The sequence below is a fragment of the Psilocybe cubensis genome, chromosome 2, assembly GCF_017499595.1.
Source record: "Psilocybe cubensis strain MGC-MH-2018 chromosome 2, whole genome shotgun sequence".
Lineage (NCBI taxonomy): Eukaryota > Fungi > Basidiomycota > Agaricomycetes > Agaricales > Agrocybaceae > Psilocybe > Psilocybe cubensis.
The window spans coordinates 1,629,373-1,655,800 of NC_063000.1; the positions used below are offsets into that span (position 1 = coordinate 1,629,373).

At 46.7% G+C, this 26,428-nt stretch overlaps 12 protein-coding genes across 12 annotated transcripts; 3 read left to right on the forward strand and 9 right to left on the reverse strand.

Moving 5' to 3' along the window:
* Positions 1–159: 159 nt before the first annotated feature.
* On the reverse strand, positions 160–1,210 carry JR316_0002027 (Pyridoxal phosphate phosphatase PHOSPHO2; the record flags this gene model as incomplete). Its single annotated transcript, XM_047887822.1, has 7 exons — positions 160–298; positions 355–460; positions 511–658; positions 713–817; positions 871–949; positions 1,010–1,117; positions 1,167–1,210. 7 exons carry the CDS (start codon positions 1,208–1,210, stop codon positions 160–162), a joined length of 729 nt encoding a protein of 242 aa, XP_047752745.1.
* A 111-nt stretch (positions 1,211–1,321) lies between these two features.
* JR316_0002028 (General transcription and DNA repair factor IIH subunit tfb1) lies at positions 1,322–3,719 on the forward strand (the record flags this gene model as incomplete). The annotated part of the gene is made up of 12 exons (XM_047887823.1): positions 1,322–1,460; positions 1,527–1,999; positions 2,052–2,240; positions 2,294–2,435; positions 2,494–2,573; positions 2,629–2,735; positions 2,791–2,836; positions 2,892–3,026; positions 3,082–3,153; positions 3,207–3,294; positions 3,343–3,593; positions 3,639–3,719. The coding sequence occupies 12 exons, from the start codon at positions 1,322–1,324 to the stop codon at positions 3,717–3,719; spliced, it is 1,803 nt and encodes a 600-aa protein (XP_047752746.1).
* A 137-nt stretch (positions 3,720–3,856) lies between these two features.
* JR316_0002029 (Protein CASP) lies at positions 3,857–6,722 on the reverse strand (the record flags this gene model as incomplete). The annotated part of the gene is made up of 16 exons (XM_047887824.1): positions 3,857–4,063; positions 4,126–4,371; positions 4,424–4,540; positions 4,594–4,785; positions 4,838–5,023; positions 5,081–5,164; positions 5,216–5,366; positions 5,426–5,481; positions 5,535–5,629; positions 5,686–5,795; positions 5,853–5,941; positions 5,998–6,156; positions 6,220–6,341; positions 6,397–6,453; positions 6,510–6,620; positions 6,674–6,722. The coding sequence occupies 16 exons, from the start codon at positions 6,720–6,722 to the stop codon at positions 3,857–3,859; spliced, it is 2,031 nt and encodes a 676-aa protein (XP_047752747.1).
* A 248-nt stretch (positions 6,723–6,970) lies between these two features.
* JR316_0002030 (37S ribosomal protein S9, mitochondrial) lies at positions 6,971–8,120 on the forward strand (the record flags this gene model as incomplete). Its single annotated transcript, XM_047887825.1, has 3 exons — positions 6,971–7,922; positions 7,975–8,045; positions 8,100–8,120. The coding sequence occupies 3 exons, from the start codon at positions 6,971–6,973 to the stop codon at positions 8,118–8,120; spliced, it is 1,044 nt and encodes a 347-aa protein (XP_047752748.1).
* A 210-nt stretch (positions 8,121–8,330) lies between these two features.
* On the reverse strand, positions 8,331–11,601 carry JR316_0002031 (E3 ubiquitin-protein ligase BRE1; the record flags this gene model as incomplete). Its single annotated transcript, XM_047887826.1, has 16 exons — positions 8,331–8,440; positions 8,491–8,557; positions 8,607–8,798; positions 8,852–8,983; positions 9,038–9,187; positions 9,236–9,364; positions 9,414–9,675; positions 9,728–9,873; positions 9,924–10,103; positions 10,157–10,330; positions 10,379–10,543; positions 10,620–10,838; positions 10,893–11,074; positions 11,132–11,198; positions 11,260–11,403; positions 11,461–11,601. The coding sequence occupies 16 exons, from the start codon at positions 11,599–11,601 to the stop codon at positions 8,331–8,333; spliced, it is 2,460 nt and encodes an 819-aa protein (XP_047752749.1).
* Positions 11,602–11,977: 376 nt separating this feature from the next.
* On the reverse strand, positions 11,978–14,140 carry JR316_0002032 (putative allantoicase; the record flags this gene model as incomplete). Its single annotated transcript, XM_047887827.1, has 9 exons — positions 11,978–12,088; positions 12,141–12,166; positions 12,223–13,061; positions 13,110–13,336; positions 13,392–13,508; positions 13,563–13,639; positions 13,694–13,850; positions 13,911–14,002; positions 14,080–14,140. 9 exons carry the CDS (start codon positions 14,138–14,140, stop codon positions 11,978–11,980), a joined length of 1,707 nt encoding a protein of 568 aa, XP_047752750.1.
* Positions 14,141–14,596: 456 nt separating this feature from the next.
* JR316_0002033 (uncharacterized protein) lies at positions 14,597–16,144 on the reverse strand (the record flags this gene model as incomplete). Its single annotated transcript, XM_047887828.1, has 1 exon — positions 14,597–16,144. One exon carries the CDS (start codon positions 16,142–16,144, stop codon positions 14,597–14,599), a length of 1,548 nt encoding a protein of 515 aa, XP_047752751.1.
* Positions 16,145–16,902: 758 nt separating this feature from the next.
* On the reverse strand, positions 16,903–17,818 carry JR316_0002034 (Release factor glutamine methyltransferase; the record flags this gene model as incomplete). Its single annotated transcript, XM_047887829.1, has 2 exons — positions 16,903–17,594; positions 17,653–17,818. 2 exons carry the CDS (start codon positions 17,816–17,818, stop codon positions 16,903–16,905), a joined length of 858 nt encoding a protein of 285 aa, XP_047752752.1.
* Positions 17,819–18,058: 240 nt separating this feature from the next.
* Positions 18,059–20,251, forward strand: JR316_0002035 (Transcriptional regulator of nonfermentable carbon utilization; the record flags this gene model as incomplete). The annotated part of the gene is made up of 9 exons (XM_047887830.1): positions 18,059–18,112; positions 18,165–18,384; positions 18,463–18,561; positions 18,627–18,707; positions 18,763–19,471; positions 19,595–19,727; positions 19,783–19,935; positions 19,997–20,177; positions 20,229–20,251. The coding sequence occupies 9 exons, from the start codon at positions 18,059–18,061 to the stop codon at positions 20,249–20,251; spliced, it is 1,653 nt and encodes a 550-aa protein (XP_047752753.1).
* Positions 20,252–20,753: 502 nt separating this feature from the next.
* On the reverse strand, positions 20,754–21,556 carry JR316_0002036 (PRA1-like protein; the record flags this gene model as incomplete). The annotated part of the gene is made up of 6 exons (XM_047887831.1): positions 20,754–20,968; positions 21,031–21,101; positions 21,154–21,196; positions 21,263–21,293; positions 21,361–21,450; positions 21,512–21,556. 6 exons carry the CDS (start codon positions 21,554–21,556, stop codon positions 20,754–20,756), a joined length of 495 nt encoding a protein of 164 aa, XP_047752754.1.
* Positions 21,557–22,390: 834 nt separating this feature from the next.
* On the reverse strand, positions 22,391–25,146 carry JR316_0002037 (Peroxisomal targeting signal receptor; the record flags this gene model as incomplete). The annotated part of the gene is made up of 11 exons (XM_047887832.1): positions 22,391–22,419; positions 22,483–22,675; positions 22,729–22,762; positions 22,821–22,936; positions 22,986–23,039; positions 23,095–23,517; positions 23,590–24,296; positions 24,350–24,475; positions 24,538–24,898; positions 24,955–24,993; positions 25,045–25,146. The coding sequence occupies 11 exons, from the start codon at positions 25,144–25,146 to the stop codon at positions 22,391–22,393; spliced, it is 2,184 nt and encodes a 727-aa protein (XP_047752755.1).
* A 209-nt stretch (positions 25,147–25,355) lies between these two features.
* JR316_0002038 (Transcriptional regulator CRZ1) lies at positions 25,356–26,391 on the reverse strand (the record flags this gene model as incomplete). Its single annotated transcript, XM_047887833.1, has 5 exons — positions 25,356–25,468; positions 25,524–25,530; positions 25,593–25,680; positions 25,734–25,821; positions 25,881–26,391. The coding sequence occupies 5 exons, from the start codon at positions 26,389–26,391 to the stop codon at positions 25,356–25,358; spliced, it is 807 nt and encodes a 268-aa protein (XP_047752756.1).
* Positions 26,392–26,428: the final 37 nt, after the last annotated feature.

The following is a 26,428-nucleotide window of genomic DNA, read 5'->3' on the forward strand; positions in this document are numbered from 1 at the left end:
CTTTGTTCAGTCTAAACCTTTTCTTTTCCATACGAACGACTGTCATACTCTGTACCAAGTACAAAGAACCTTGTTGTTTGATGTCATTCCATTCATATGTCCATTATATATCCGTTGATTGATGATAGCGATGCGACAAAATTTCGTGGCGCATTTGAGTTAGAGCTTGCTGAATTTTTCTTCGATTTCCCAAGCACCTCCCCAGTACTGGATATTGCATTTCAGCCCTTCTTGTTCACCTTCTTTTTCGATACGTTTCTGCAGACCTCGGCCGGTTCTGCAGAAAATGGTATCTTGGCTACATTGTCCTCGGTTAGATATGTCACCACCTTTCGCAGATTAAAATTGCCGAACCTCCTCAGGCGCAGAATTGGGCAGAAATCGTTGGTACCATCACCAACATATGCGATGTGGTCATATTCTATGCCTTGTCTGGAAAGGAATGCTTCGAGTTCTTCACCTGGAGCAAATTCTAACTATATACAAGGGACAGGATTAACGAAGACAAACCTTTGCACATGTTGGGACTACAACCAACTTTGCAACTGTGTTGCGGGCCGCTGGGATCAACTCTCCGGCTCACTTTTAGTAAACCCGAGGGATCCCATTCGGCCGGATTGGTTATGATTTCGTGGAACAAATTAGAAAGACCTTTAGACTGATTTGCTTGCTTGTGATTTTTATTTATCAATGAAGGTGCAGAGTGACATACCTCTAAGATCGTCTTGATGAAAACAGAGTTGGCGTTGGACAAGCATAAGAATGTTGTCTCCCCTCTGTTCTTCAATTCGGTCACAGCTCTGACCATTGCCGGGTGCTAAATGATATAATAAGTCATAGACAGCAAATTTGAAGATTTTGACAACAGACGAAGGGCATGATCTGGAGTGTGTGTATGATCTGTTCCTTCGTGATCCCACGAGCGAAAGCCTCTCGCAGAGACTGACCCCTTTAAGATATAAGATAATCTATGTTTTCTTGTTTTTACTAAGGCTGTGTTACTACTTACACCAAATCAGTCCATTGGACTTGGTCTTTCAGGGTTTTCATCTTTCGCCGGAGGTCGGGAGCAAGGACTTCAAATATCCATCTATCAGTGTCCTGATCGGACATAGACCTAAGCCAATAGTCAATTAGAAGAAGCAGCTAAAGAATTGCATACGTACCAATCGAAATCGAAGACAACAAGCTGCCTTTTTGGAGACGCCATGGTGGCAAAGATGGAGATTGAGTCCAGGAACAAAAAGAAAGATTAGATTGACGGCTTACATAATCGGAAATGATGCACTAATGGGCGGGATGGGTTGTAGTTGCGGTCCTTATGCCTACCACGGTGTGCACAGCGAAGGCGTCTTGCAAGAAATTGCCAGGCTTGCTAGAGCTAACAGACACACATCTCCAATGGACACAGGATGGCAAGAAGGCGCCATCTATACGCGTAGCTTACGCTGAGGCGTCATGTTAGTCTGCTCTTTGTTTTACTTCCGTCGTTTTGTTTCTGGTCAGTGGTTCACTAATAATATCAGCTCTTTTCTGTAGCAAGGAGGGTGCTGCACAAGTCAAATTGAAGCTCTCGCTAGTAGGGGATGACACTGGCCACAACTTTACCTTCACGTCCCCGCCGGCTGTCGCGATCGCTGAGCGCGAAAAATTCAAGCAAGAGTTGACAACCATTATAAGTCGCAATAGAAGCGCGTCAGATCCTTTCAGCAGACCTGTCATACCTCCGATTAACGCAAGCATCCCGCTCTCTACAGCTCAGACACCAACAACACAGACACCACGTCCTCTACCCACCCCTTCGCGTCAGCCTCCTTCCAGAGCGGTCTCTGTGGCGAGCGATAGAAGGGCAACACCAGTTATTGTAGGAAATGACCCAGCCAGTGAATTTCGATTGCGCAAGAAGGTTTTATTGGCCAATCCTGAGTTGGGACAATTGCATAGGGATTTGGTTGTAAGTGGTCACATCACGGAAGCGGAATTTTGGGACGGGCGAGAGGTGAGGCATAGATCATATCACTCCGCCAACGCATAGCTGAGTGATTTCAAAGCATCTAATTCTAGCACAAGCCGCTGCCGAGGGACAAAAGAAGGGGAAATCAGGCCAGCTTGTGGATCCTCGCCCGGAGGCAGTTGAAGGGGGCGAAATTAAGATCCGCATTACACCTCAGCTTGTGCATGACATATTTGACGAGTACCCTATTGTACAAAAAGCTTACAGTGAAAACGTAACCAGCAAAGTACGCTATTTCTATTAATTCCTTCCTGAAAGTCAAATAATAAAAAACGAAAGCTCACGGAAGAACAATTCTGGAAACGATATTTTCAATCCAAACTGTTCAATGCCCATCGGGCATCGATTCGTTCATCTGCTGCTCAACATGTTGTCAAAGACGATCCAATCTTCGACAAATATTTGGAAAGAGATGACGATGGTATGTCTTGCTATTATTTTCCCGTGTAATTATTTTATAACAAATCGTTGGAAACAAGAATTGGAACCAAGGCGTCCTCGTGAAGAACATGTAGAGGTTTTTGTAGATCTTGCAGCTACACTTGAAGACCATGAAGAAGTATGCCCATGCACACGGTTTATCGAGTCGTAAGGCTAAATTGGCGGTTTTGCAGACGGGAAATGAAAAAGATGTCACAATGAGGGCCGGTAGACAAAAGGCTGCATTACCGCTCATCCGGAAATTCAACGAGCACTCAGAAAGACTTCTAAATTCCGCGTTGTAAGATTTTTTTCACCTCTTGTGTGGTCGGTGGTTCCCACTTCATTTTAAACAGAGGCGAAATTCCTCCAGCTAAACGAAGGCGACTCGATCCTGGAGAGGTAAAATTCTGACAATTGTTCTTGGTATATTGGTTGTCATCTAACTGAACTGCAGGATATCTATTCTCAAATCGACATCGATGATTTACATGATCCAGAGGCAACAAATGGTATCATTCTTGAAATGCAAGATAGACAACGGTACTTTGAGGCGAGAATGTCCGAGGCCAACCAAGACGGTTCACTGCAGGTGGGTATATGTCACTAGGTATTGTAAAGAATGTGTTTTCGACATCCTTGGCTAGAAATTGGATCCAGCTTTTGTTCTAGCAAAGGCAAGAGCCAGCGTCGATCAGTGGGATGTAAAACTTACTCAAGTATATTTCATTTGTCACTGTGTTTCTGCAATATCTCATCGTTAAGTATCTAGCTTAAAATTGAACGCAAACAAGGTGATGCCGCTTTGCTTGCCATGACGCAAAATGTGGCAAATCGTCTAGACGTTAGATCGAAGAAAAGTTGGTCATTATTTGTTCTCCCAAAGCCCCATTGCCTAATAATTCCAGATGATATTCCGGATGGTTTATTTAGACAAATGACGTCCTGCCAAACCGCTGCTAATGAATTTTTAAGACAATTCTGGTTGGCAACATACCCACCCGCGGGAGAACTACAGACAGTGGCGGTGGCTACACCGCAGCAAAGAGCTGCCAAGCAAGCAAAAATGATAGGCTATATATCCAAAACTCCCGAAAGAGTAAACGCATTAGTGCAGGTCGCAAAGCAGTATGGCATCGATGCAAATCGTGTAGAGATTGTAAGTTTTAACAGTGTTCCTACCTATTTTTGCTGAGTATTTTAGGCTCTGAAACCCGTGGTCCAAGCCTCTGAACACGCCCTCACCTTTTGGCGTAATAGAAAGCCCCCTAAACCACAGCAATAACATTTAGATATATCAAATTAATTGTTACACATTCACATTCCACTCCATCCATTACTGTATAACTCACCATGTCCAATTTTGTAATATACACAATAATTTACTAATACACTGTCAAAGGAAACATATCGTCAATGTGCCTATGGTCTATGAGGGTTAGGCTGTGACTGCAACTGCGCTCCAGGTGAGGCGGTGCATTCATAAGTGGAATACATCACGAGAGCGTGTAGGGCCAGTGCATAACACACGAAAAAAGCTCTGGCTCTGCGATTCCCAAGTATCGACCGAGTCAAGACGAGCACCGCTCGTTCAACTGGGTTGAGATTCTGGTAAGCTCTTGTCGCTTCCTAGATTATATGTCAATGGAAAGAAATATTAATTATTAATTATTCGTCTCAATAATGCTTACTCTTCCTCTGAAAGCTTCAAACGGATTCATAGCCTCTTCATACCTCGCCTGATATTTACTCATATCGTCCCCTCTGGCACTGGAAGGAGCTGGAAGCGGATCAAGTTGTGTGACTGGACGAGCGCCTGAGTCTTCCCGATAGCTTTGCATATATCTGACTTTTTCGTAGAGTTTTAAGTTGTCAGATTGCAACGTCTTGATTTCGTTCCGCAGTTCGGAGATGATCTGGAATTGTTTTCTTAATTCCTAGGGAATCGTCAGGTATATAGGAAATGGCGAACTGAATACAGAAACGAACCTCTTCCAATTCAGCATTCCGCTGACGGAAACGATCTCGTTGACTTGTTACTATAGGTAGAATCGAGGTATCCGCGGAAGGGGTAAAGGGTATGGGCGTTGCACGAACAGGTGTTTCCTAAGAGAACAATCAGATGGAAACCGGTTCAAATGACCTGCAGCTTGACATACCGTCCTTTTGCTGAGGTCCAAGCTCGCTAAAACATCTGTCTCAATATCTGTCGATGCACCTTGTTTATTAATTGAAAGCAGGTCATTTTCCAGCTTCTCGTTCAATTCTCTCTGTTTTTCCAAGTCAAACGTTGCAGACTCCAATTCTTGTTTGACGGTGCTTAGAGAATCCTCGAGTTCTCCGTGAAGAATCTTGCTATGCATGAGATTTGACGATAGCGTCTAGCAATAGAAGAATGCGTACCCGCAGCTTGGTGAGTTCTTCTTGAAGACGTTTGTTTTTTGTAGCGAGGAGAGTTTCCAGAGATTTTCCCACTCTACTACTTGTTTTTTGAGCACCAGGGCTTGGGAGGTACACGTCATCATCATCGTTTCCGTTCGTCAAGGTACCATCGTCGTCATTAGCATCGAAACCAGAAAATTCAACATACTTCAGCGAACAAATATCAGTGAATAGACCGATAAAGGGTGGCAAAGACATATTAACCTTCATGATTTCAAGCTCTCGTTTGATTTCATCATAGTCGCCAAGCATTTTTAGTTTGGACCTAAGTTGTTCTGTTTCGGTTGTCTGAGTATCAATGAGCATCGAGGTGCCGCGAGAACACGAAGTAAGTCAAACCTTCTTTTGAACCTCTTTGGAGAGTTCCTCAATTTTTCTCTGCGCAGCTGTTTCGATTTCTAATGCCCTTAACTTCTGCGTTTCAATGGATTGTGAGAGTGTTTCGGTTTCAGCCTCCAAGTCAGCAACTTGTGATTCCAAAGTTTGGACTCTGCGGTTAACAAATATTAACAAAAGCCCCAAAGCAATTCAGAAGAAAAGGGTACTGACCTTTCCGAGGTTTCTGTACCACTCCGTGTGGTTTCAATTTCAGCACGAAGAATTTCCTGGAAAATATTTCAGTTAGACTGAAATTAGTTTTAAAAAAGAAACAATGTACATTGCGATGTTCCAACGCTACAATGCGACTATTGGCACGATCCAGGTCTGCAATAATCATGTCGACTTCTGCAAGTTTGGAAACAACTTCCTGATCTATTACACAACACTTTTGTATGATGTATAATGGTATTAGATGGCAAATGACATACCTTGCCTTTGACTATGGTCAAAGAGTTTAGCTTGATTGTTTTCATTGGAAACTCGCAAGTCCCGAAGTTGATTTTTGGTGAGGGATAGCTGTCGTTGTAAGTCTTGTTCCCTAACGGTAAATAATGAGTTTCACATTAAAACATAAGTTGAAAATTGATAGTTATACCTATCTTCATAATTCATAATTTTCTCGTCGTAAGTAGCAGTTAGTTCATTTGCTTTCTGCGAAACTTTTTCTTGTATAAGAGCATCCATCTATGTTGCTAGTCAGTAGCAAGAAGCATTGAGGTTGAGGTTCTACATTCGCGCACCCTTTGGTCCAGCTGCTCCACTTTGGCTTCCAACTTTTTTTTCGCGTTCTCGACACTTGCAAAATCACTAACTTTCTTCTTGAGCTCTACATTTTCTTCCCTTAATCTTTGAAGTTCCGATTCGTGTTCCATTGCCTCTGCAACTTTGACGGCCTGGTCCTGTTTATGTGTTTATAATCAATTCAAGGATTTATCGAATGGAGTTGGACTAAATTTGCTAACCACAGCTGCCTCCAGGAGAGGATACGGGTCGGGGGCCTCCGCAAGAACCTTGTAAACATGCAGAAATGCGTTGTCGGATGCCTTGGACCGTTTGGTAAGACTATCAATTTCTGTCTGGTATGCTGTAAACATGAACGCGTTAATTTGTACACGCAGCACCATAGTTATAATACGGACCTTTCAAGAGACCTTTAAATGCATTCAGTTTCTCTTCCTCTGGCATCTTTTTGAATTCTGCGCAAGTTGTATCGATAAACCGTTCAGTATTGACATGCATACTTATGTCGAACCTTTCGTCTTTTCTGCCAATGCTTTACGGCCCACGATGCTCTCCTTCTGATTGTCCACAAGTTCAACACCCTGTTTATCGAGAGTTTTCTGCAGCTCGGTTAAGTTGACATCTGGAGTTCATCAACAATGAGGGATTGTCAGTAGAAGTATTAAACAAACGTACCTTTCCAGGTTGTCAGAGCTGCAGCGAAGTTGGTCTCCACAGAGGCCATGATAATCAGGTAGATGTAACAGTGATTAAGATATTACAACGTTTATCCAAGAAGAGATGAGAAAAATTGAGAAGAGCGTTGAATTTCGTAGGGGTTATGATGTGTCACTATGCTAATTAGTACAGGAGACAATTCCTGGAACAGCACTCAGCGCGTCTTGAGAGGCGCCACGTGATGCTGCTACTTTTTTCGGAATCATATTGACAAAGTTACGGTAGTGAACCTTGTCAACCTGACCTCTCCCCATTATGAATTTCCTGAAGCCCAGATTACTTAGACAAGCCACGCGCTTCACAGTTGCTCAGAGTCAACCTTGCCATAGGCTCTATGCAACGGCGGCTCCTCGAAGTGAACACAGCGACGGCTTTTCTCCGCAACTGGAACGTACCAAGCCTATACCCCAGTCACCCAGTTTCTACACTACTCGCGCCGTATACTACGACCAAATCATGTTTCTCGAAAAGGCAATCGGTAGTACAGAGACATTTCTTCGCCAAAATCATCTTCTACCTCTTCCCGACTTTGCCAGAGCGAGCCTTCCCCCAGTCCAACCTGTTTGGAAGGACCAGGAAGAAATGGCGCTCGAATTGAAAACGAAGATGACGACGACGCGTTATCGAAAGGTCACTAAGCTTCTCAACCAACTGATCGACTTTGAACGCATTGCAGCCACCGGTGGATGTGCAGAGCTTTCTAGGCAACTACGAGAGATCTTGGAGCTCTACGAAAGTAGCAAGAAAGAAGCGTTCCTTGCTAGGGGAAAGAGAAAGGTCGTTAAACTTGATATGTACGGCCGTTCTTATACAGTAGGAAAAAGAAAGACAAGCTCTGCCCGCGTCTGGATGATTCCCGTTCAATTACCAGCCACGCCAACTGAGCAGGCAGAAGGCGAGCCGACCGACGCAAAAGCGGCGGAAACATCAGCGGGCTCACCAAAGGGCTCAAAACCAGCGAAACCAGTGCATGTTACCACCACCACCATCTTAGTTAACAATATGCCTTTGAATCAGTATTTCGCCATCCCAGCCGATCGAGAAAGAATCACCCGACCATTCAAAGTTGCTGGTGTTCTCGGGAAATACAACGTTTTTGCTATTGTTCGTGGTGGAGGAATTTCAGGGCAGGCAGGTGCCCTCGCTCATGGCATTGCAAAAGCTATTGTTGCCCATGAACCAGACCGAGAAGTGATGTTCAGAAGAGGTGGGCAGATTCATGCATTTGTTTTCGCAATCTTACTCACATGGTTGTCCAGCCAAACTTACATACCGTGATCCTCGTATGGTCGAGCGTAAGAAGACTGGCCGCAGAGGGGCCCGCAGCGCAGTAAGTTGTATCGTTTTTTGGCTAAGTGGTTTACATCTAACTTCATTTGTGCAGTACACATGGGTCAAGCGTTAATTTTCCTATTTTGGCACTTTGCTGGACAATCTTATACGCATATTATCTCGTTCCATACATGTGGTATTATAACTATAGAGTCAGAGATGAGTTGAGGTATAAGGATAAATGACTGGCAGACATCCAGACAAGATACTAATTTAATGACGCATCCAAAGTGCAAATACAGTACAATTTCAATAAAAATGCATATAAACAAGTGGTTGTCTGTCACTGGAAGAAGAAAGTATGGACATCCGATTGACCGAAAGGTAGACTGCATGCGGGACATTTTCTCTGTCGGGTTGAAAGACGTGCATCCACGCAACCTTTACAGAACGCTGGAAATTTTTATATTAAAATGCTTCAAGGGCAAGGACACACGACTTACTATGCATGCATTTTGTTATGATGGTGGAACGATAGGTCTCCTTACATGTAGTACATGTTGCCAATGACTATGAAATTTGAGCCATGAGAAAAAAATGAAATTGGGAAGTAACTTACCCTAAGTCGTTTCAGCTCCAAGGTTTCTGGATCTGACTTGACATTGCTCAAATCCGGTTTTACATCTCGCTTGAGCTGGGCAATTTGCTTCTCCATATCTTTCTTTGCCCGCATGAAGTCGTCCTCCTGTATGCGCAATTGCTCCCTAAGAGCGACCCGGTGACTTTCTCTTTCCCCTAACTGCAGATTCATCTGGGTGCAAGGTTGAGTAGCGTAAACATTATACAGTAAAGCCTTACACGTACTTCGTGGATTCGTTTTTTATGTCCTTCGATTAATAAGTGTAGCTCTGGATTTTCTTTCTCAAAACGATGTAGCTTGTCTTTCAGGGCTTCACAACATTTCTTGAGAGCCAGAATCTCTTTATCGTGCACAGTCTAGAGGGAAATTGAATACGCCTTGGTCGAGAAGGAAGATTGAAATAAACGCACGATTTGAATTCGCAAATGCTTTTCAGAATCTGTCAAACGATCCACCGCTTTACCCTGCCTCTCTAAAGTTCTCACTAGGTTTTTACGTTCGTTCTCAATTGCTTCTTTGTCGCGCATGGCAGCAAAGTATTTGTTATCGGATTTTGCTTTCTACAATTTTATGAGCTGGTTGTAAACAAGCCTTTAGCAGGTACTCACTTCGATTGCACTTTTCGATAAGCGTTCCTCCATGCTCGATAGATCAAACACCTTGCTTTTTAACTGCCGATCCAATGCTTCCCACAAGGCAGACAACTTCTCCAATTCGACAAACAACGAAGATTCGCTCTTTGAACGCATTAGTATGTAATACATCGAAAATAGTGTAAAGGCTCACTTCTTTCCTTTGGGTTTCCAACAAACGCAATTTCTCCAATTCAGTTTCCTTCGCGCGCAACTCCTTTGCTAACTCGGATACATCAGGAGGAAGGGTCGAAAGAGTTCCGTAAGTCCTTTGATATTTATCAAGTTCGGCTTTCAGTTTAGAAAGTTGCTGAAGGGCGTTAGCTTCGGATTTCATGTGTTGCACTACGTCAGGTTGGTCGATTTTGTACTGTTCAATTGTTTGCTCAAGCGCTGCCACCCTACCCTCTGCTTGGCTGTGGGACAGAGTTAGGGTAAATGAATAAGCGTGCTTGCCCAAGTATTCACCTTTTAGCTTCTCTCATAGCTTCGAAGTACCTGACCTGGTCAATGTTTCCAGCAAGGAAAAATGACATAAGTTCTTCAGAATTGGCATGAGCAGCCAGTTGAGCCTTGCATCGGCTGAGTTCCGATTGTAATATGTTTATTCGTTCCTATAAAATATTCGATGCGTTGGCATGCAACAAGACTTGACTCAACTTACTGAATTGCTCTCCACAAGAAGTTTATATTCTTGGAGAGATGACGATCTTATCGAGTCCTTTTGCCGCCGTTCATTAAGTTCGGCACCCTGCTGCTCGCGTTGCTCGCGTAACCTCACGTTCTCCGAATCTCGCTTGGCCAACATAGCTTTAAGCTCTGACAGCGCTTGATTTGAGGTATTCTTGGAGGCAAAAATCAACTTCCCATTCACAAAATCAATGGTTTGAAACTAACCGTTAAACCCTCCTCCATGTCGGTTCGGATCGCCTGTAGTTGTGTTACTTCCTCTAGCAGCCGATTTATTTGTTCGGTCTTCTCGTTGACAGTGGCTTCCAACTGTGAAGCGTGCCCTAGCAAAATTTTATAATACGGGCTTTCGCTGATAAATTCCAATGAAGGGGCTTTGAACTGTTGCTCATAAGCAACCAGGAGCAGCAAAAGGCGGAAAGGACTGACCTCTACTTCCATCATAGATTTCCGCTCTCGCAAGATAGCTGTCTCCTTCTCTAGCTCTACAATTTTTGCGTCTCTAAGTTTGATCTGCTCTCGCAGGATGTCGAATTCAGATGCATCATGAATCCCGTTAGTGTGTACAGGCGAACCCACTGCGATAGGAGATGGCTACACAAAAATCAGAGATGAAATGAGAAAAAATGGTCAAATCTCCCACCAATTAACCAGCAACCAAACCACTCACTGCAGGTGACGGCCTCTGCACTTCTTCTTTCGACTCCGGCCCGCTCTCTTGGCCCTTATTTCTCGGTGTGCGTGATTCCATCTCGCGTACTGAGGCACTTTGAGATCGTTCAAAGCGATTTTCGGCAACCACAAGAGCGTTATGATAATGCTCTTTCTGTGTTTCTGAATCTTCAAGTTTTGATTTGAGGATATTGATTTCAGATCTCAAAACGGCGCACTGTCTAAAGTTAGATACAATGGTCTATGTAGCACTTTGGTAGCACCCACTCACTTCGTTCTGCGCCCTTTGACATTCCACAAAACTTTGATTTTGTAACAGTTGGGATTGTTTTTCTTCCCCAATCTGTACGAACTTTGTTATCAGTGCCCGTGTCGCGTTGGCTGTCTCTCCCAAAGCGGTCACCAATTGCGATGATGGTTCGCTTTGGATATGAGCTGTAAGGTTAAATATTTCTAAGCCAGTATATTGTCAACTTCTTCAATAATCAACAACAAGGAGATTATATGTACCATCTGATTGTATATTGACCTCCGGAAGGTCGTTAGGCTTCACCACGAGACGTATGGTGTCAACAAGCTAAAGCATTGGTAAGATTCCTAGCCAGTCGCCATTTGAGAAGACAGGAATTTTGAAATACCTGTGCCCAACATGCTGATATGGCAGCTAGACCTGCTTCACAAGTCGTCTTGCGTCGTTCTAACTGCTGTATAATGACTTTGCTTCGCTCGTGTTCCTTAGAGTAATGTTTCATTCGTCGGTAGATTGCTTCTTTGCGATACAGCTGGGGAAAACATGAGAGTCAGTGGTTATGATGTATTTGAACATGAAAATTGAATACCTCGAGCTTCTCTCCAAATGAGTTCTCCTCTTGTTCAGGTGCACCATTTACAAGCGGGCTACCGTTAGCCCCCGTAAGAATGCGCTTCTTAGTGACTATTGGGTCTTCTTCGTCGACCAAAGGACGTTTTCTCGACTCCATTGTCAACAGTTTGATGGGGGTGGAAACAATGGTGCAAGAATGTCGTTGAAATGGACGTCTCACTGAGTGAATGTGAGCAATTGTTTCCAAACTCCGGCTGGCGGATTGCCAAATTTGCAATTCAGCCAGGAAACGAAAGATGACAAAGCCTCACGCCCGTTGTGCCACAATCTTGTACAACTTGACGCCCCGCGCTACAACCCTATGCAGCTTCAACTTGAACGTCATTCCCGCTCAAGTTTGATATACAATGAACGCATGAAAGCACAGTACTACGTATACATTTGAGGCCTCTACTAAAAGGGAAAGTAGACGAATATTAATTATGTCTACCACATATGTGTCTATTAGTCATTTCGGTTCGTGTCCATTAAAATCACTGGCTAAACTTCAAAATATATGTAGTTGTAAGGTCCAGGTCGAGAATCTCGCAGTCCATCTGGCTACCGTCCCCGATTTGACTCTCTATGCAGGCAAGATCCAAGGGCTGCACACAAAAAGTCAGTACTTGTTTCAAACATTCGATTAGTAGGACCTACTTTTCCAAGAACTGTCATCGGTTGATCTGGAATTATTTGCTTTAGTTATCGTTACTCAGAGGGAAGACCAACTATCACTCACGCCAAATCCCAGCGTTGTATGATATCCCTTGCGAGGTAGTCGCTACGAAAGCCCTCAAAGTTTTCATATCTGGCTTATCATTCGAACCGTTGTGCGCCACCACTACAAGGTACGCATTTGCTGGATCTTCTAAGCCTCCAGAGGAGCCAGCTCCCATTGGAATGAATGCTTGGTTCGTATACGGATGTCGTTCTAACGTTCGCAGGACAGTGATTCCATCCGAGATGTCGGTAAGAGGTTCGCATCGATACACAGAAATTCCCGTAGATGCCCCGGCCTCTGGTGGATATGTAGATACGAGAAGTGATTGCTTATGGAATTTTTCAGCTGTTCCTCCATTCGCAGGCGTCACTTTAATTGCTGCTCGTGTGGGGTGATTTCGACGATATGCTTGGATGACCTGACCAAAGGGAGCAAATTCTTCAGCAGTCAAGGGAACAACTGGAATCACGAAAATCTGAGACTGCGGATCCGACATTGGGGTCAACGATGGTGTGGGTATTGCTGGTGAAGGGGTGATTTGTGATGTAGAAGCGATAGGCTGATCTACTCTTCGGCCCATGATCCGTATCCTCTTTAGACCGCCATCGGGGAATATTATTACTTTGACATGGGTATATGTCTTGTTTACTACATTTTCCAACTCGAAAAAGTGTTGTCTGTGCGGGCCCAATTTTGTGCGAGGAAGAATCATTGTCCATTTTGAGTGATCAGCTAAACTATCACTCCAGTTGTCGCCGTCAGGTGTCGAGAGAGCGTATATTTCACAACTTTCAGGGAAATTGCCGAGGAAGTGGTGTGTATCAAGTTCGACTTCTGTCAGTTCTCCGGGAACTCCACTGTGAATAAGTCAGGTATATGCCGAATGAAAAACAAAAGATGCATACAGTTGAATAACAACCCAATCGTTGTGCCCCTTGGTGCGACTTCGTTTGGTTTCCCAGCCATCTCCCATGTTTACACCTCGTCCGGGTAGGATGAGATTGGCACCGACACCGAAATGTTGGTCAGACACTCGAAGAACGCGTCCTCCAGCAAATACATGAGCTAAATCGAACAGATGGTCTGGTGGTGGGTGTACAGGCAGTACTTTTCCGTAAACCCTAAAGCGCGCCTGCACGATAGGGGTAGTTTAATTTGGCGATAAGAGATACTAAAATTAGACTCACGATACCACCGTCTGGATACATGCGAAGTATTACATAGTTGTAACATGGAGTGGGCGTAACCTTGAACAAATGACGGGAATTAGGTCCAAGATTACTTCTGGGAAGGATTTCTCTCCACTAGAATCGTTGTATAAGTATAGAATTCACTATCATGGAAAAGTGGCGGCTCACTCTGGGATCATCTGGTGTGGGATCCTTCAAATCAGCATCATAAAGGGCATGGACAGAAACTGCAGGTGCCTCATTTCCTAACAAGCGGATATCAAGAACTGCAGGCGAATCGTGTGTGTGCAAAAACGTACCATTGAAGTTGGATGTGTCAACATCGAATCCTGAGATAGACCCGGTCGTACCGAGCTGAATGATGCACCAATCGTGGTCCGGGTTGTGCCTCCTTGTCTCCCACCCGCTGTATAGCGCACCGTTCGGTCCAAACTGGCCCTTTAACGACGGTGCAGGCTAACGCACATTACTCATTGAGAATTACGGCTATGAACAAAAAAGATGTGATAATCTCACCTCCACCAATAGTAAATGAAATGCCTCAGCGAAGAACTCGTCAGACACTGCGACAATGCGGCCCCCTAACGCAACACTGGATAGCTCTGTTACTGGTCGGATTATTGATTAACCGACCAATGCCGTAGTGAGACAAATGAAATACATGTGTCATCAGCAAGAGATTCACCTGTTGAAGACGAGAAATTGGCTTCAAAGTCGTTGAGATTGATTTGTTCAATGGCAGACATATTCAGGAATAAAACAACGCAAGTGGGCAAAAGAAGGGAATTTTAAATGTCGCCTTTGAGACAGCCTTCTTATGGGTCTCCGGAATGGACGACCGCTTTGGTCCGACCTCGCGGCGCGCATGCAACTCACCATGATAAGATTGTAGAATGTGCGTACATAACACTTCGATGATAACAGGGAACGGAGAGCTGGGCTGGGTGTTTGCTATGCCTCTTATATCGTTGTTATCCAAGCTTAACGTTGATTAGCCCGTCGTACTGACCACGATAAAGTGACGGAAATTTGAGAGATAGTCTATAGCACGATCATCGGAAGAATCAACCGAGACCAGCGGGCAAGTTGATTATCGGATAACCAGCAGAATACGTAAATCGGCGATTTTAATTATAAAATCTATCAAGTCTATGACTCTTTGCTGTACTAGCGACACACTAGCGACACACAGACTGAAAACTTTACCGTAACATGACATCTAATTCTAACCCTTCGACGCAAAATTCCTTTAATCGGCGGAAATCTTCGACATGGCTAGATAGCAATTCCAACTCGACGCGTTTGAGCCGCCGCACTTGACGGCAATGATATCTCCACCTAGATTCCACCATGTCGGCCACCATTCCATCAGCAGTCCACAAGCAACTACCACGAAACGTGAGCGACTCTAGGTTCGGAAGACGGCACGCTTGGGCTGAGACTTGATTTTGCAAAGCCTCCGACATAGTGGGCATCACAGAAGTGGACTCATGGATAAAGGGAGAGCATGTAAGAAGGTTGACTGCAAGGTCCGTAACGAAAGGGTCCCATGTCCAATCACGCCTATCTTGCACAGTAATACTTTCAAGCGACTGAAGATAAGGATTGCATAGACAATCCGCAAATTCATCGAATCTCATCCCGGTATCGTGGATTTCGAAGTGCGAGGGACGGCACCTTGATCGCTTCAAGAATGCGCCAAATTTACTTTGCGGCCATCCATATTGGTCCAGCGGGCCTCTGACGTGTATCGTCATTTGCTTAAGCGCAGGAAGCGTAACTTTTTCCAAAAAAGTGGCAACTTGCTCGTGCCCGATGTTAATCTCCAAAGAATGTAATTCACGGTTGATGGGGGTTTCAGGCAAGGGTCCCGAGAGTGCGTCAATTTTAAAGGAGCAATCGATTAATTTGGGGCAGTTTTCAAGGATGCGAAGACTAGTCCCGACTGAAGGCAGATAATCGAGGGATAAAGTGACGAGCTGACTCCATGGTATTCTGACGGAGGTTTCTCCGAAAATATCAAGGTCAGGTATTCTGGATACTTGCAGGTGCGATAGGTGGGGAACAAAGTCGAAAATTCCGAAAAGGTCCTTGTCTTCCGCTTCATATATTCTATAGCACGTCTGCATACGAAATTGTTTGAGCATCGGTGCCGACCTTTGCTGAGAGGTCAACAATCGGCAATATCTCGGGCCAGTCAAGTCGAAATGGATGTTGCTCCAGCGGTGTATATAAAGTCTGTAGAGGTCGAGTATTTCTCCGGCAGCAATACGATTGTCATTCGATTCGTTTTGTTGATAAAGTGCGAGTGATAACGGGAGTTCACCAGAGCGAGCGAGCCAGATATTTGCTAACGGTAGGCAAGGTCGTGACTTTCCCATCGAGACAAAGACATCCAAAGAAGTCCATAGACGGGGAAGGGTCAGGGAAATATGGCGCCATAGATTGCATACTTGACAAAGAAGTAGGGGTGCTACTTGAGACGCGAAACCGACCATGTAGATGGATTGGTAGAGAAACTCAGACTGTGACGGCCGAGGTGGAACGCACCACAAAAATATTTCTTGAAGCAATTCCATTGGTAATGAAGACAAAGATATGGATCTTCCATCCGCCTGAGACCTGCGATCCATACTGTTTGTAGTGGGCAAAAGCGTGTGGTTGGGTTTAATGGGTTCATGGGAACCAGCTGAGGTGGGTAGGGACATAGTGTTCAGATTATCGAAACGAGGTGCAGACCTAGCGTGCATGAGCTATTATAACATTAGTACAACTCTTCAACGTAATGATATCACGCATACCTGAGAAAATGAAGATAGAGCGACAGGGCAAGAAGGTAAAGGATCAAATTCAGGTCGATCTGCTGCCACCGATTAATTCAAAAAGTAGGGATGCTGCGGTTACAGACGAAGCGGTGAGCTAAAGCAAGCAGGAATGTTGACGAGCAGAGCATGTAAGGATGTTTCGCATTTGAGACATTTGTCGGCGGGTGTTCTGCTCGTCGTCATACTAAGCACATTTCCCATTGGTATGATTTTGAACAAACAAAACCTCTTTCCTATCCGCATTGTCGTGAGACTGAAGAATGGTGAAGACGCGTGGTACATCAAATAGCTGAAGACTTTACTAACTTACACTCTTGTAGATCGGCTACGAACAAATGCCAAATTACAGGTGATTTGATTTTGGTTTTCTGAAATTATCAAGCTTATATGACGTCTAATACTTGTTTAATGACGCGCCTGGTTGCCTGCCGAGCATCTTGTATATTGACGCAAGCGCCCCAATGAGAATCAAAAAGCGACAAAAACTCCAGATGCGCATGCGATCCATTCGCTTAAAGTATGGGCCGGAGGGCCCGTGATCAAAGTGTGATGACCAATCAAGCCGCCATTTGGTTCATGGAGGCTTGTTCGCCCTGGCGCGCTTGGTGTTGCGAATGATATTAATATCTCGTTGCGGCGCAGAAACTGCTAGACACCCTCGAGATAGTTGAGTGACACGCGAGTTATTTTCGCGCTATGATTGTTCGTTGTTTCCCCCACGGATCAGTCCAAATTTCGGTGCAACGAAAGCAACCGGTGTCGCGCATTATAGTTTCAACGGCACAAGCTTGATTATGACCCACTTCGAGTGCCACAATAGCGCTCGGTGCCAGGAGATTCTTATGCGATACTAGGCGCGCGATTGCGTGATAGAAATCAAGGCCCGAGGATCCCGCTAAGAGAGCTCGACGGTCTTCATAATCTAAGACGGAAGGAGGGAGTTCGATATACTCTTTCCACGGTATGTAAGGTGGGTTGGAAGTGATAACATCAAAAGGGGAATTAGCGCGCAATGCGGGACTCGGGAAGTCCTCCGCAAGAAAGTCTGAATTGAAGACAGTGAAAGTATTCTGTGGCTTCTTGGAACCATCCAATTGCGATGGAATTCCACAGAGTGCAGCGTTGTCCTGTGCCAAGGTCAAAGCGTGGGGAGAAATGTCGACTGCGTGCGCCTTGACACTTCCTGGGGGCCAAAGATGACAGAGTAGAAGTGGGATGCAGCCTGAGCCTGTACCCAGGTCCAAAAGAGAAATAGGCTTTTGTGCAGTTGGCGAAAGTGACTCGGCAAGAACAGTCGCCCAATGCTCAGTCTCCGGACGTGGAATCAAGACCGGAGGACGGACGAGGAGATTGAGCGGACCAAACGGCTGGGTACCTGGTAGAGAATATGTGACTCTGCAGCGCGACGCGGTGTGGTATGCGCAGACGCGTACCCAAGATATACTGGAGGGGCTCATGCTGGAGCCTGCGAGCGACCATGTCTGCGAGAGAGAGCTGGGACGCACGGGAGTCGATGGCTGCCTGCATCCATCTGAGCTCTCTGAGAGCCTGCGGGGTGCCCAGGGCAGAGGAGAGAGTCGCGAGGAGACGGGAAAACATGCGGAAGATGAGGGAGAGAGCGGAAGGACAGTCGGATGGTGGTTCGCGAGCTGGATTGGTTCGGTTTGGCGGTTTGGCATGGTCCGGGACAGAGTATTCGGCCGTGAAATAAAAATCAGCTGGATCACCTGCACGCACAGTAACGCTGTTCTGGTCAATACCATTCCCGGTCCGCTCTTTACTTTTACCTTCATCTCAACGCCCACACCGACTCCGCTGTCCCCACCGCCTTTGCCTCCCATGGCCGCCGTCTACGCAGTCGCCCCGAGGCCTGCCCCCAGCGCATTGTCTGCGGTACGATCTCTCTTTCTATGTCCATCCCACCGCTCATCTCGCACCACAACAGGCTGGTCCTTCCAACCCCCTTAAGAAAAATACCTCTCTTTCTACAGTCTCCTCTGCCACCGCCGCCGCCTCCAAGCGTAAGCGCAACGAATCCCCAGAGGACGTCTCTGGAGACTCGGCTGCCTCGCAGCCACAGCGAAAACCCAGAGAAGGGCCCAAGAAAAAGAAAGCCAACCGTGCTTGCTACCACTGCCAGAAGGCCCATCTCACATGCGACGATTGTATGTGGCTCTTCTCTGCATTTTTCTTCATGCATGGATTTTTAGAAAATGTTGTACTCATTTCTCGCGTCTGTGCAGCACGACCTTGCCAGCGCTGTGTCAAACGTGGATTCGCCAATAACTGTACAGAAGGCCATCGTAAAAAGGCTAAATACCTTTTGGATGAGGAGGAGCTAGGTACCATCCGTCATAATCTGTGTATCTTCCAGCCAGTAGATTTATTCGGATCACGTGACCTATAGAACAGCTCAAGCAAGGCAAATCTGCGCCTGAGAACCTGACAAGCACAAGTACCCCCGTAGACCCACCTCCAATCCCAATCGGTGTGTATACCAACTCCAACAATCCCGATGTTTGTTGATATTTTTAATATGACAGCTGAGCCTTTTCCTCAAAACGATACCATGCTGGCTTCATCTTTCGATCCCAACTTTTCATTTGGTTCTGAAGCTGCCAACCTCGAATACTCTATTCTGTCCGCAATCTTGGGGAATCCTAGTCCCCCTGAAACGTCGACAACACCCCCGCCTGCCCCGCCCCCGCCTCAGTATTCGTCTTGGCCCTCAGATCCAATCGATTTTGCGGCCTCACCACGCCTGGCCAGTACATCCGCTAACAGCTTTAGCACGCCGTATGGCGAAAATCAAATGCCTCCCCAGCAGTCAGAAAGCAATCTGTCCACTTCGCCTGCAAACACTGCACATTATTTGACATATCCATATCCACACGCACAACGGTCGGAGGAGCTTACGGAACTATCTTACCCTACAACATCCTATTCCACTTCTCAACCGAGTACAGCTCTTCATCCTTTGCAACCACGGTATCCGCTTGACACCCGACCGCGATCGCCTCCTACTGTATTTCTTCATAATCCATCCTCCAAGGATACGGCTTCGCGTGGACTTCTTTCTCCTCCACCCTCAACAAGTTCGCCTAGTTCCACCTCTTCTGTGCCGACAGGTGTTGCCGACATAGTTCGGCCACCATCATGTGGATCGAAGTTGCAGACCATCACAGACCGTGTCACTGCACCGTATGATTATACGGAGGGGTACCACTTTTTAATGAAGCACCTGCCCACTCGGTACGTGTGCTCTCGAGATGTTTTTATGCTCGTTGAGTGCTTCTAGTGCTCAGAATCTGACATTACCTCCCTTCGTACTTCATTGCTCCATTATATTTTTACATCCCTTTTTTCAACTCAAAGCTTTGAAAAGAATGACATATTGCGCATTGTGCGGGCTTTGGCCATCTTTCGACCATCACTCATCGCTCTGCAAATGCCTTTATCACTGGATGACGAGATCTTCGTTGAGCGATGCTTCCAGAGGACCCTTTTGGTTAGTCTTGAAGTTTATTAAACACTAAAAGTCCGTACTAACCACGATATCACAGGAATTGGATAAGCTGATGTCCTATAGTGGGACTCCAACGGTTGTCTGGCGTCGAACAGGCGAAATCTGTTTGGTCGCCCCCGAGTTCTGCATGTTAACTGAGTGGCCACTAGAAGACCTCGTGGGCAACGGTCGGAAAAAATATATTTATGAAGTACGTTACGCCGAGTGCGCTTTCCCTCAGCGTATTGTTCTAATTATGGTCTGTTTCATAGCTATTTGAGAACCAATCAGTTGTCGAATATTGGGAGAATTTCGCTTCCCATGCTTTCGAAAACACCACGCAGTCGGTGTACTCCCATTGTGTGTTGCTAAAACCTTCAGGTGCACCCGTGCCCTCTACCTTCTGCTTTTCAATACGCAGGGATCTATTTGATCTTCCAAGTATAGTCATAGGTGCGTAAACGGCATTTGCGACATTGCGAATAGAACCTGACTTGTTTATAGGACAATGGCTTCCACTTTTATAGCACGCCACCGCGTGGCAAAACTCTGAATTATGCTCTTTTTCGTATCATTATTTCGTCCATGCATGTCATACAGTTCTATCCCTTCTTTATTCCTAACGCCCCATGATTTTACGCCCTGGAAGCATCTGGATATATACTCCTCAAGCTACCTTTTATTACACGACCGACGTCATTTTTGCGTCAGCTTTATTTTACATGTTCTGCTGTCGACAATCTTTGCTCTCCTGCTTTTTAAAACGTACCAGATGTACCACCTTCATGCCGACTTGCCTCTATGCCTCCATGTCCCTCTTACCCATAGTCGGTATAAACCATCTCAAGTCATTATCCATCACATTACTATCAATCATCATCCATTTTCATCTAAATATAAAAGAGGCTTTGACAAGCTACACTGGTTGCAAGCGTCAGGATCATACTCTACCTACATAAACAGGGTGTATTATAACGAAAAATAAGATGCTCGGGATATCAACTCTCTCTCCTCGAAGCGAGCATTTGCTTAGACGGTATCTTGGATGGCGGCATAGTCGCTTTCTACACCAGGTTCAAGGAGGGCAGCGTGTCCGAGGATAAGAATAGCCGATCCTATGAGGATGGAAAAGACTGTTGCGAAGGGGCCAGCCCACCAGAACAGGGGGATTCCGATCACGAAAAGGATGGTGTACAGGTGTTTCTGTGTGATGGTATGTTCGCCGACTTGCGTTGCCTCCGGAGCTAGCGGGGCCAACCAACATGCATCAATGGGCTGAAAATGCAAAGGCGCATGACAAGCGTACCGAATTTATTGATGAGGGCGAAGCCGCCGACGAGGAAAATGAGAGACAAAAGGAGCTCGTAGTTTGTGATGCTATAGGAAATGTGAGCTAAAAATTGACGCTGGTGAACTGAGATGGGCCTACACCGAATAGACAGCCAGCAATGCGACAATCAGCAGGTAGTTTCCTACCAGGTTTTCGACAGGTTAGTCTTCCGGACTGACAGTAACAGGTTATTTCTGTGTATAATTACCTGAGAAATAACGCGTATTGTAGGATATCCGCTACAAAAACCATACATGTCAACACCTCTTTTTGCTACAACACACGACCGCAAATAGCAATACTTACTGAGGTTGCTTGGTTCAAATCGGCAGGCTTTGAGATGCGTTGAACGTCAAAGAACTCTGAAACTGGTCGCAGGCCAGATAGTTTGGTTTCCTAGAAAGACGCCGGTTTTAGGTTTCCTTTCGTTCGTAATTTGCACAGCCGGCCAGCGCACCCTAAGAGATTTCAAGGCATCGTTGACTTTGAGAATGGCTTCCATTGCGTCGGGTTGGTTTTGGCGGGAATTCGTGAAGTTGCGAAAAAAACGAAAAGAGCGGGCTCGAGCCGTGGCTGGTGATAGTGAGGGTTAAAGGCAAAGGTGCTTTATGCAGAAGGTTGTATGCTGAACGTCAGTGTATATATGACGGCCGCAGTCACGCTGTGGCCGCAGCTCTTCCATTGTCGTGGATGTTTGTCCTTGCTTGGGTTAGATGCCCTCGAACAATGTAAGCCTGATTGATCGCTTTGTGGCGGTGCTGCGTCCCCAGTGCCAACGCTTAACACTGTGAAGGTTGAATTGTTTCCATTGTCCTCATCTTTGCTATCCAGCACTCAGCCCTCAGGACATCTCTATGATTCGAAGAAACCCTACACTGATCCCACTGACCGACACGGACGTTCAAGACGTCCGGGACATGGTGACGAAACAAAAACACGACCTGCACAACCATCAACTGCTCATGCTCAAAATGAAGCGTCTCGCAGAATCGCCTTCTATGTCAAAAGAAGACAGAGAAATGTTCGAACAGATGAAAGAGGCACTATTTCGCACCGACAAGGCCAAGGAAAAGGCAAAGCGGTTGGGTTTGGACCCAGGTCAGTTCGCCCCTACTGGTTCACTATTTCCCACATCGATAAGCTCACTCATTTCGCGTCCTCAACTTCCGAACAGAATCTTCGAAAAGCTCCTAAAACGCACAAAATATGCTCAATGTTATTGCGACATTCTATCTATATCCATTGTAAAGAACAAGAAAAATCGAAACCATATGGACGACAGAACGCCATCGATGGGGGGACTACTGATGCCGCGTCGCCAACTACACGATTCTGCTCATGTATGATGAAAGCGATTCCGGAATCCTACGCCAAAGTCGTCGTGTGAGGACGATCTGGCTAACTCAAAACAAAGTTAAAAAAACGCACCCTCGAGATCTTTGAGGTCGCATAATGTGGCCAAATCCGCTCTCTGCATGTGGAGACATGTCGTCTTGAGGCTATCCCACAGCGCAGAAGAGACCACACCACGATTCTCGTGCGACTCCGAATCATCCCGGACTCCATCGCTGTCTTGCAACGCCAATGCATCAAGAATGTGCTGAGCAGCTTCTTCGTAGCGCTGGAATACATACAATCAGGACCCACACATTGTCATTCACAAGACGATCTTACCCGAAGATTAATGCATGATATTCCCAGGTTAAACCTAGAAAGTTTACGGTTACGTTAAATCCAAAAAATCGGGGTTGACCGAATCCACCCACCTGGCACGAATGTACCCAGGATTGAGTTCCAGTGCACGATAATAGTAATCAAGTGCTTCTTCTGCGCGTCCGCTATTTGCCATTGTCGCACCTACGCGATTGTAAAGTAACCAATCCTACAGCCAAGGTAAGGTTTATCTTTGGAAAACAAGTTTGAGCGCCTACATCAGGTCGAACTGCAAGTGCAGTTCTGAAGCAATCTTGTGCTTTCCCATACTCCTATGAACACATGTTAGTCGCCAAGGATTCCAAATGTCCAAAATTTGGAACCTACTTCATTCGTGTTCAGCAACACGGCCAACGCAATTTGGATATCTGCGTCAATTTCCCCACTCGTGTTACTTCTGGCCATTGTGATCAAGCATTGAATCAGCTGAGAATACTTTTCTGCAAGAGTGAGATCCTGTGGATTGGACGCCTGCGCACGGAACTGCGCAACTGCGTCTTGATACTGTTCATTCCGAGAGACCCATTCGTTGATTGCGTCGTATGTGCCCTGTCGATCATTGTCGTTTGTTGACGAGATGCCCAGGGCGAGCCACGCGGGGAGATGCGTTGGGTCTAGTTCTACTGCGCGTCGAAGTGCCTGAAGCGCTTTATGTTCGCGTTCGTTTTCCTGCTGCTTTACACCAAGCTCGTACCATGCACTCGCATCCTGCATATTACGTAGCACACATGCTTCGAGCTCAAGAACACTCTATGACAAGACAATCAGTGATTAACCTATCTAATCTCTGTGGTTGCGGCGATAAACGAAAGCGAGACGCACCTCTAAAACCGATTGCCTCCCTTGTGTGTGGAGGAGATGTGCTCGGGTCCGCGACGAATCACCTAGCAGATAAGGATTGTTCTCCTGGAATCTGTAGTTCGTAATGACCTTGATCCCAGATGTGGTAGCCTCGAACTGATCCCAATCAGCTTGCAGTTTGCCCCACGCCTGTGTCTCCGCTGTCGCCGCCGGCTGCTGCTTGACCTGCGTGTCGGACCAATATCGCGCAAACTCGGCGTTCTCTTGTCGGAAATACGCATCGTTAGCGTCTTCCTGCGCCTGATCTCGCACCTGCTGCTGCTCCTGGTTCGAAGACGCTTGGTTCAGGCTCGATTGGAAGACTGTCTCGTTGGCGGACGGGTTCATGGATCGTGCTACGATCGGGACCGCTCTGCCTTTGCCTTTCAGATCAATGTTTGCTTGTGACGATGTACGGCCTTCGCTCTCGACCATCTGGTTCCCCTCTACAATGACCTCTCCATCGCGCAACTGCTTCATGAGCCCCATAAATTGACTCTTTTGGAACTTTGGATTCTGCTCGTGTCGGACATTTTCCAACAGCATGCCAGCGGTGCGCGCAAGTTCATCGGCTTCGCCACCAGGTCTCTGTATTTGCTCTTGTACTGGTTCATCAATTTGAGTGACTACGGGTGTAGACACGGTGTGCTGAAGCTCCTGAGCACTGAATTCTCTGTCCCAGGATATTCCTGAGAGATCGTTAAATTAAAACACCGCAGCGAGAAACAAGGCAGAAGCCTACTTTTGTTAGTAACTGCAGGCTGCGGCTGATGAGCGAGATGCTGCATGGGCATCTGCGGCATGAACGCGGGCATCGAGTTGCTCATGCGGAAATTAGAGAGCGTTGGGTTCCATTGCATACCGCCGGCTGTAAAAAGACACGAGATAGTCAGCACGATGTATCCAGAATTTTTGGGTGAATATATTGACCTTGAGGTGGGAGGACGGTGCTGGAAGCAGCGTGCATCGGGTGCAGCTGGTGGTCTACCTGCACGTCCATGTTCATGCCCTTGGCAGCTGTCTGCATCGGCTGGCCGAGGTTCAGAGACTGCATAGCGATGGGAGTCGTCGACTGGGCCATAAAGTCGGATGCCCAGGACGCCGTTGCTGCGTTTTGGGGTGCCTGCATCTGCATCTGGGGCACCGGATGCATTGGCAGGGCAGCACGCATGCTGGAGAGATCGAACCCGGCATCTGCGACGAGCTGGGGCGCATGCGATGGGTTGGCAGCGAAGAACCGGGCGGCGTCTTGATCGTGTGCGCTGGTGTTTCCCGGCTGCGAACGGAAAACCTGGAGATGGTTGGATTTGGGTGGGGTGTAGATGAGTATGCTGGTATGCTACGTACCTCTCTCGAAGACCCTGCTCGACCCGCGCCAAAATGATCCTAAGATGAGATGAGACTCCTTGTCTGACACACCGGAGCAGATGGACATACTTGTTGGATGCCTCTGTCCTGCTCGAATCGTTTGGACAAGTTTTGAAGTGGGTTTGAGGGGCCGCATTCAGCGCCGCCTCCAACAAGCATTGGGAGGGCCATGGCGGTTGGTAAAGAGTATGGGGTAGAGGAGAGAGAGAAATAATACCGGATGCCGATCTCACGTGTTATTTGGAAATGATACTTGGTGTCATTTATTTAAATAGAAAAGAGCACAACAACAGTATTATAGCAAATAATTACAGAAAGAAAAACCCGAGACCTATCCGGCGAAAAGAGAAGGAAAAAAGAGTACCTTGGGCATAGAGTAGCTACTGAAGAGCATGATCTCGACTGACCCCCTGGGGGTTGGAGTGGTTCTCTTCCGGGGCCGGGGCAAACTTTGGATTGGACGCCCTGCAATCAGCACCGCCATCGGAGCGTACTTGATATAGAAAAGATGTCAAATAAGAAGTTGTTTTGTGCAAAGGGAAACTTACGGTGGCGCTGCAAGGAGAAAAAAAAGAGTTGGAGAGATTGTTGACTGATGAGTAGAGAGATAGACGTACGTTGAGAGCATCGAGACGGCTGAAAGTCTTTTTGCAGCCCTGGCAGATGTTTGACTGGGACTTTGCCGCGTGCAGAGCCTGATGGCGCCTGTGGGAAGTGGTTGGGGATGCAACGGGGTAGAAGAGAAGAATGGGACGTACTTGCAGTCGTGCTGACGGGCAAAGCCCTTTTTGCAGCCTGGCCAGTCGCATACATAGGGTCTCTCTTCTGTGTGGGATCGCAGGTGACCTATGGGAGCAAGGAGGGGTCAAAGAGGATGCGATGTGGAGAGAGAGAAGTAGACGGACCGCGGAGGTTGAAACGACGTGTAAAAGTGCTGCCACAGCCTGGGACGGGACAGACAAAGTGGGCCTCGTTGCGGCGACGACTGGCACTGGCGAGCTGAGTTGCAGAAGTGGTGACCTGCTGCTTCTCTACTTGGAGAATGGGTGGTAGACGCGGTACGCCTGAGGATGAGGGGTAGTGGTTTGCACCTGGACCTGAAGCAACTGGTGGTGGTGGTGGGGGCTGCTGCTGGTGGTCTGGGATGGGTGTAGTGGTGGTGGTGGTGGTGGTCTGCTGGGGAAAGAGCTGAGGTGGTGCGGGTGGTGGTACTGGAGCAGAAGCAGAAGCTGCTACCTGGTTGAAGGGGAGTTCTGAGGACATGGGACTGGGAGAAGAAGAGTGGTTGTGGTGGTCAAAGAGAGGTTGTGGTTGTTCATAAGAGTAGTCGCGGGTGGGGGGGCCGTCAGGGTGAGACGCGGGACCCTCTGTAGGGATGGATTGGAGGGGGAGCTGCTGGGGAAAGTCAGAGGCCATGTGGATGCAAGTAAACAGCAGCAGGGGGGCCACAGAC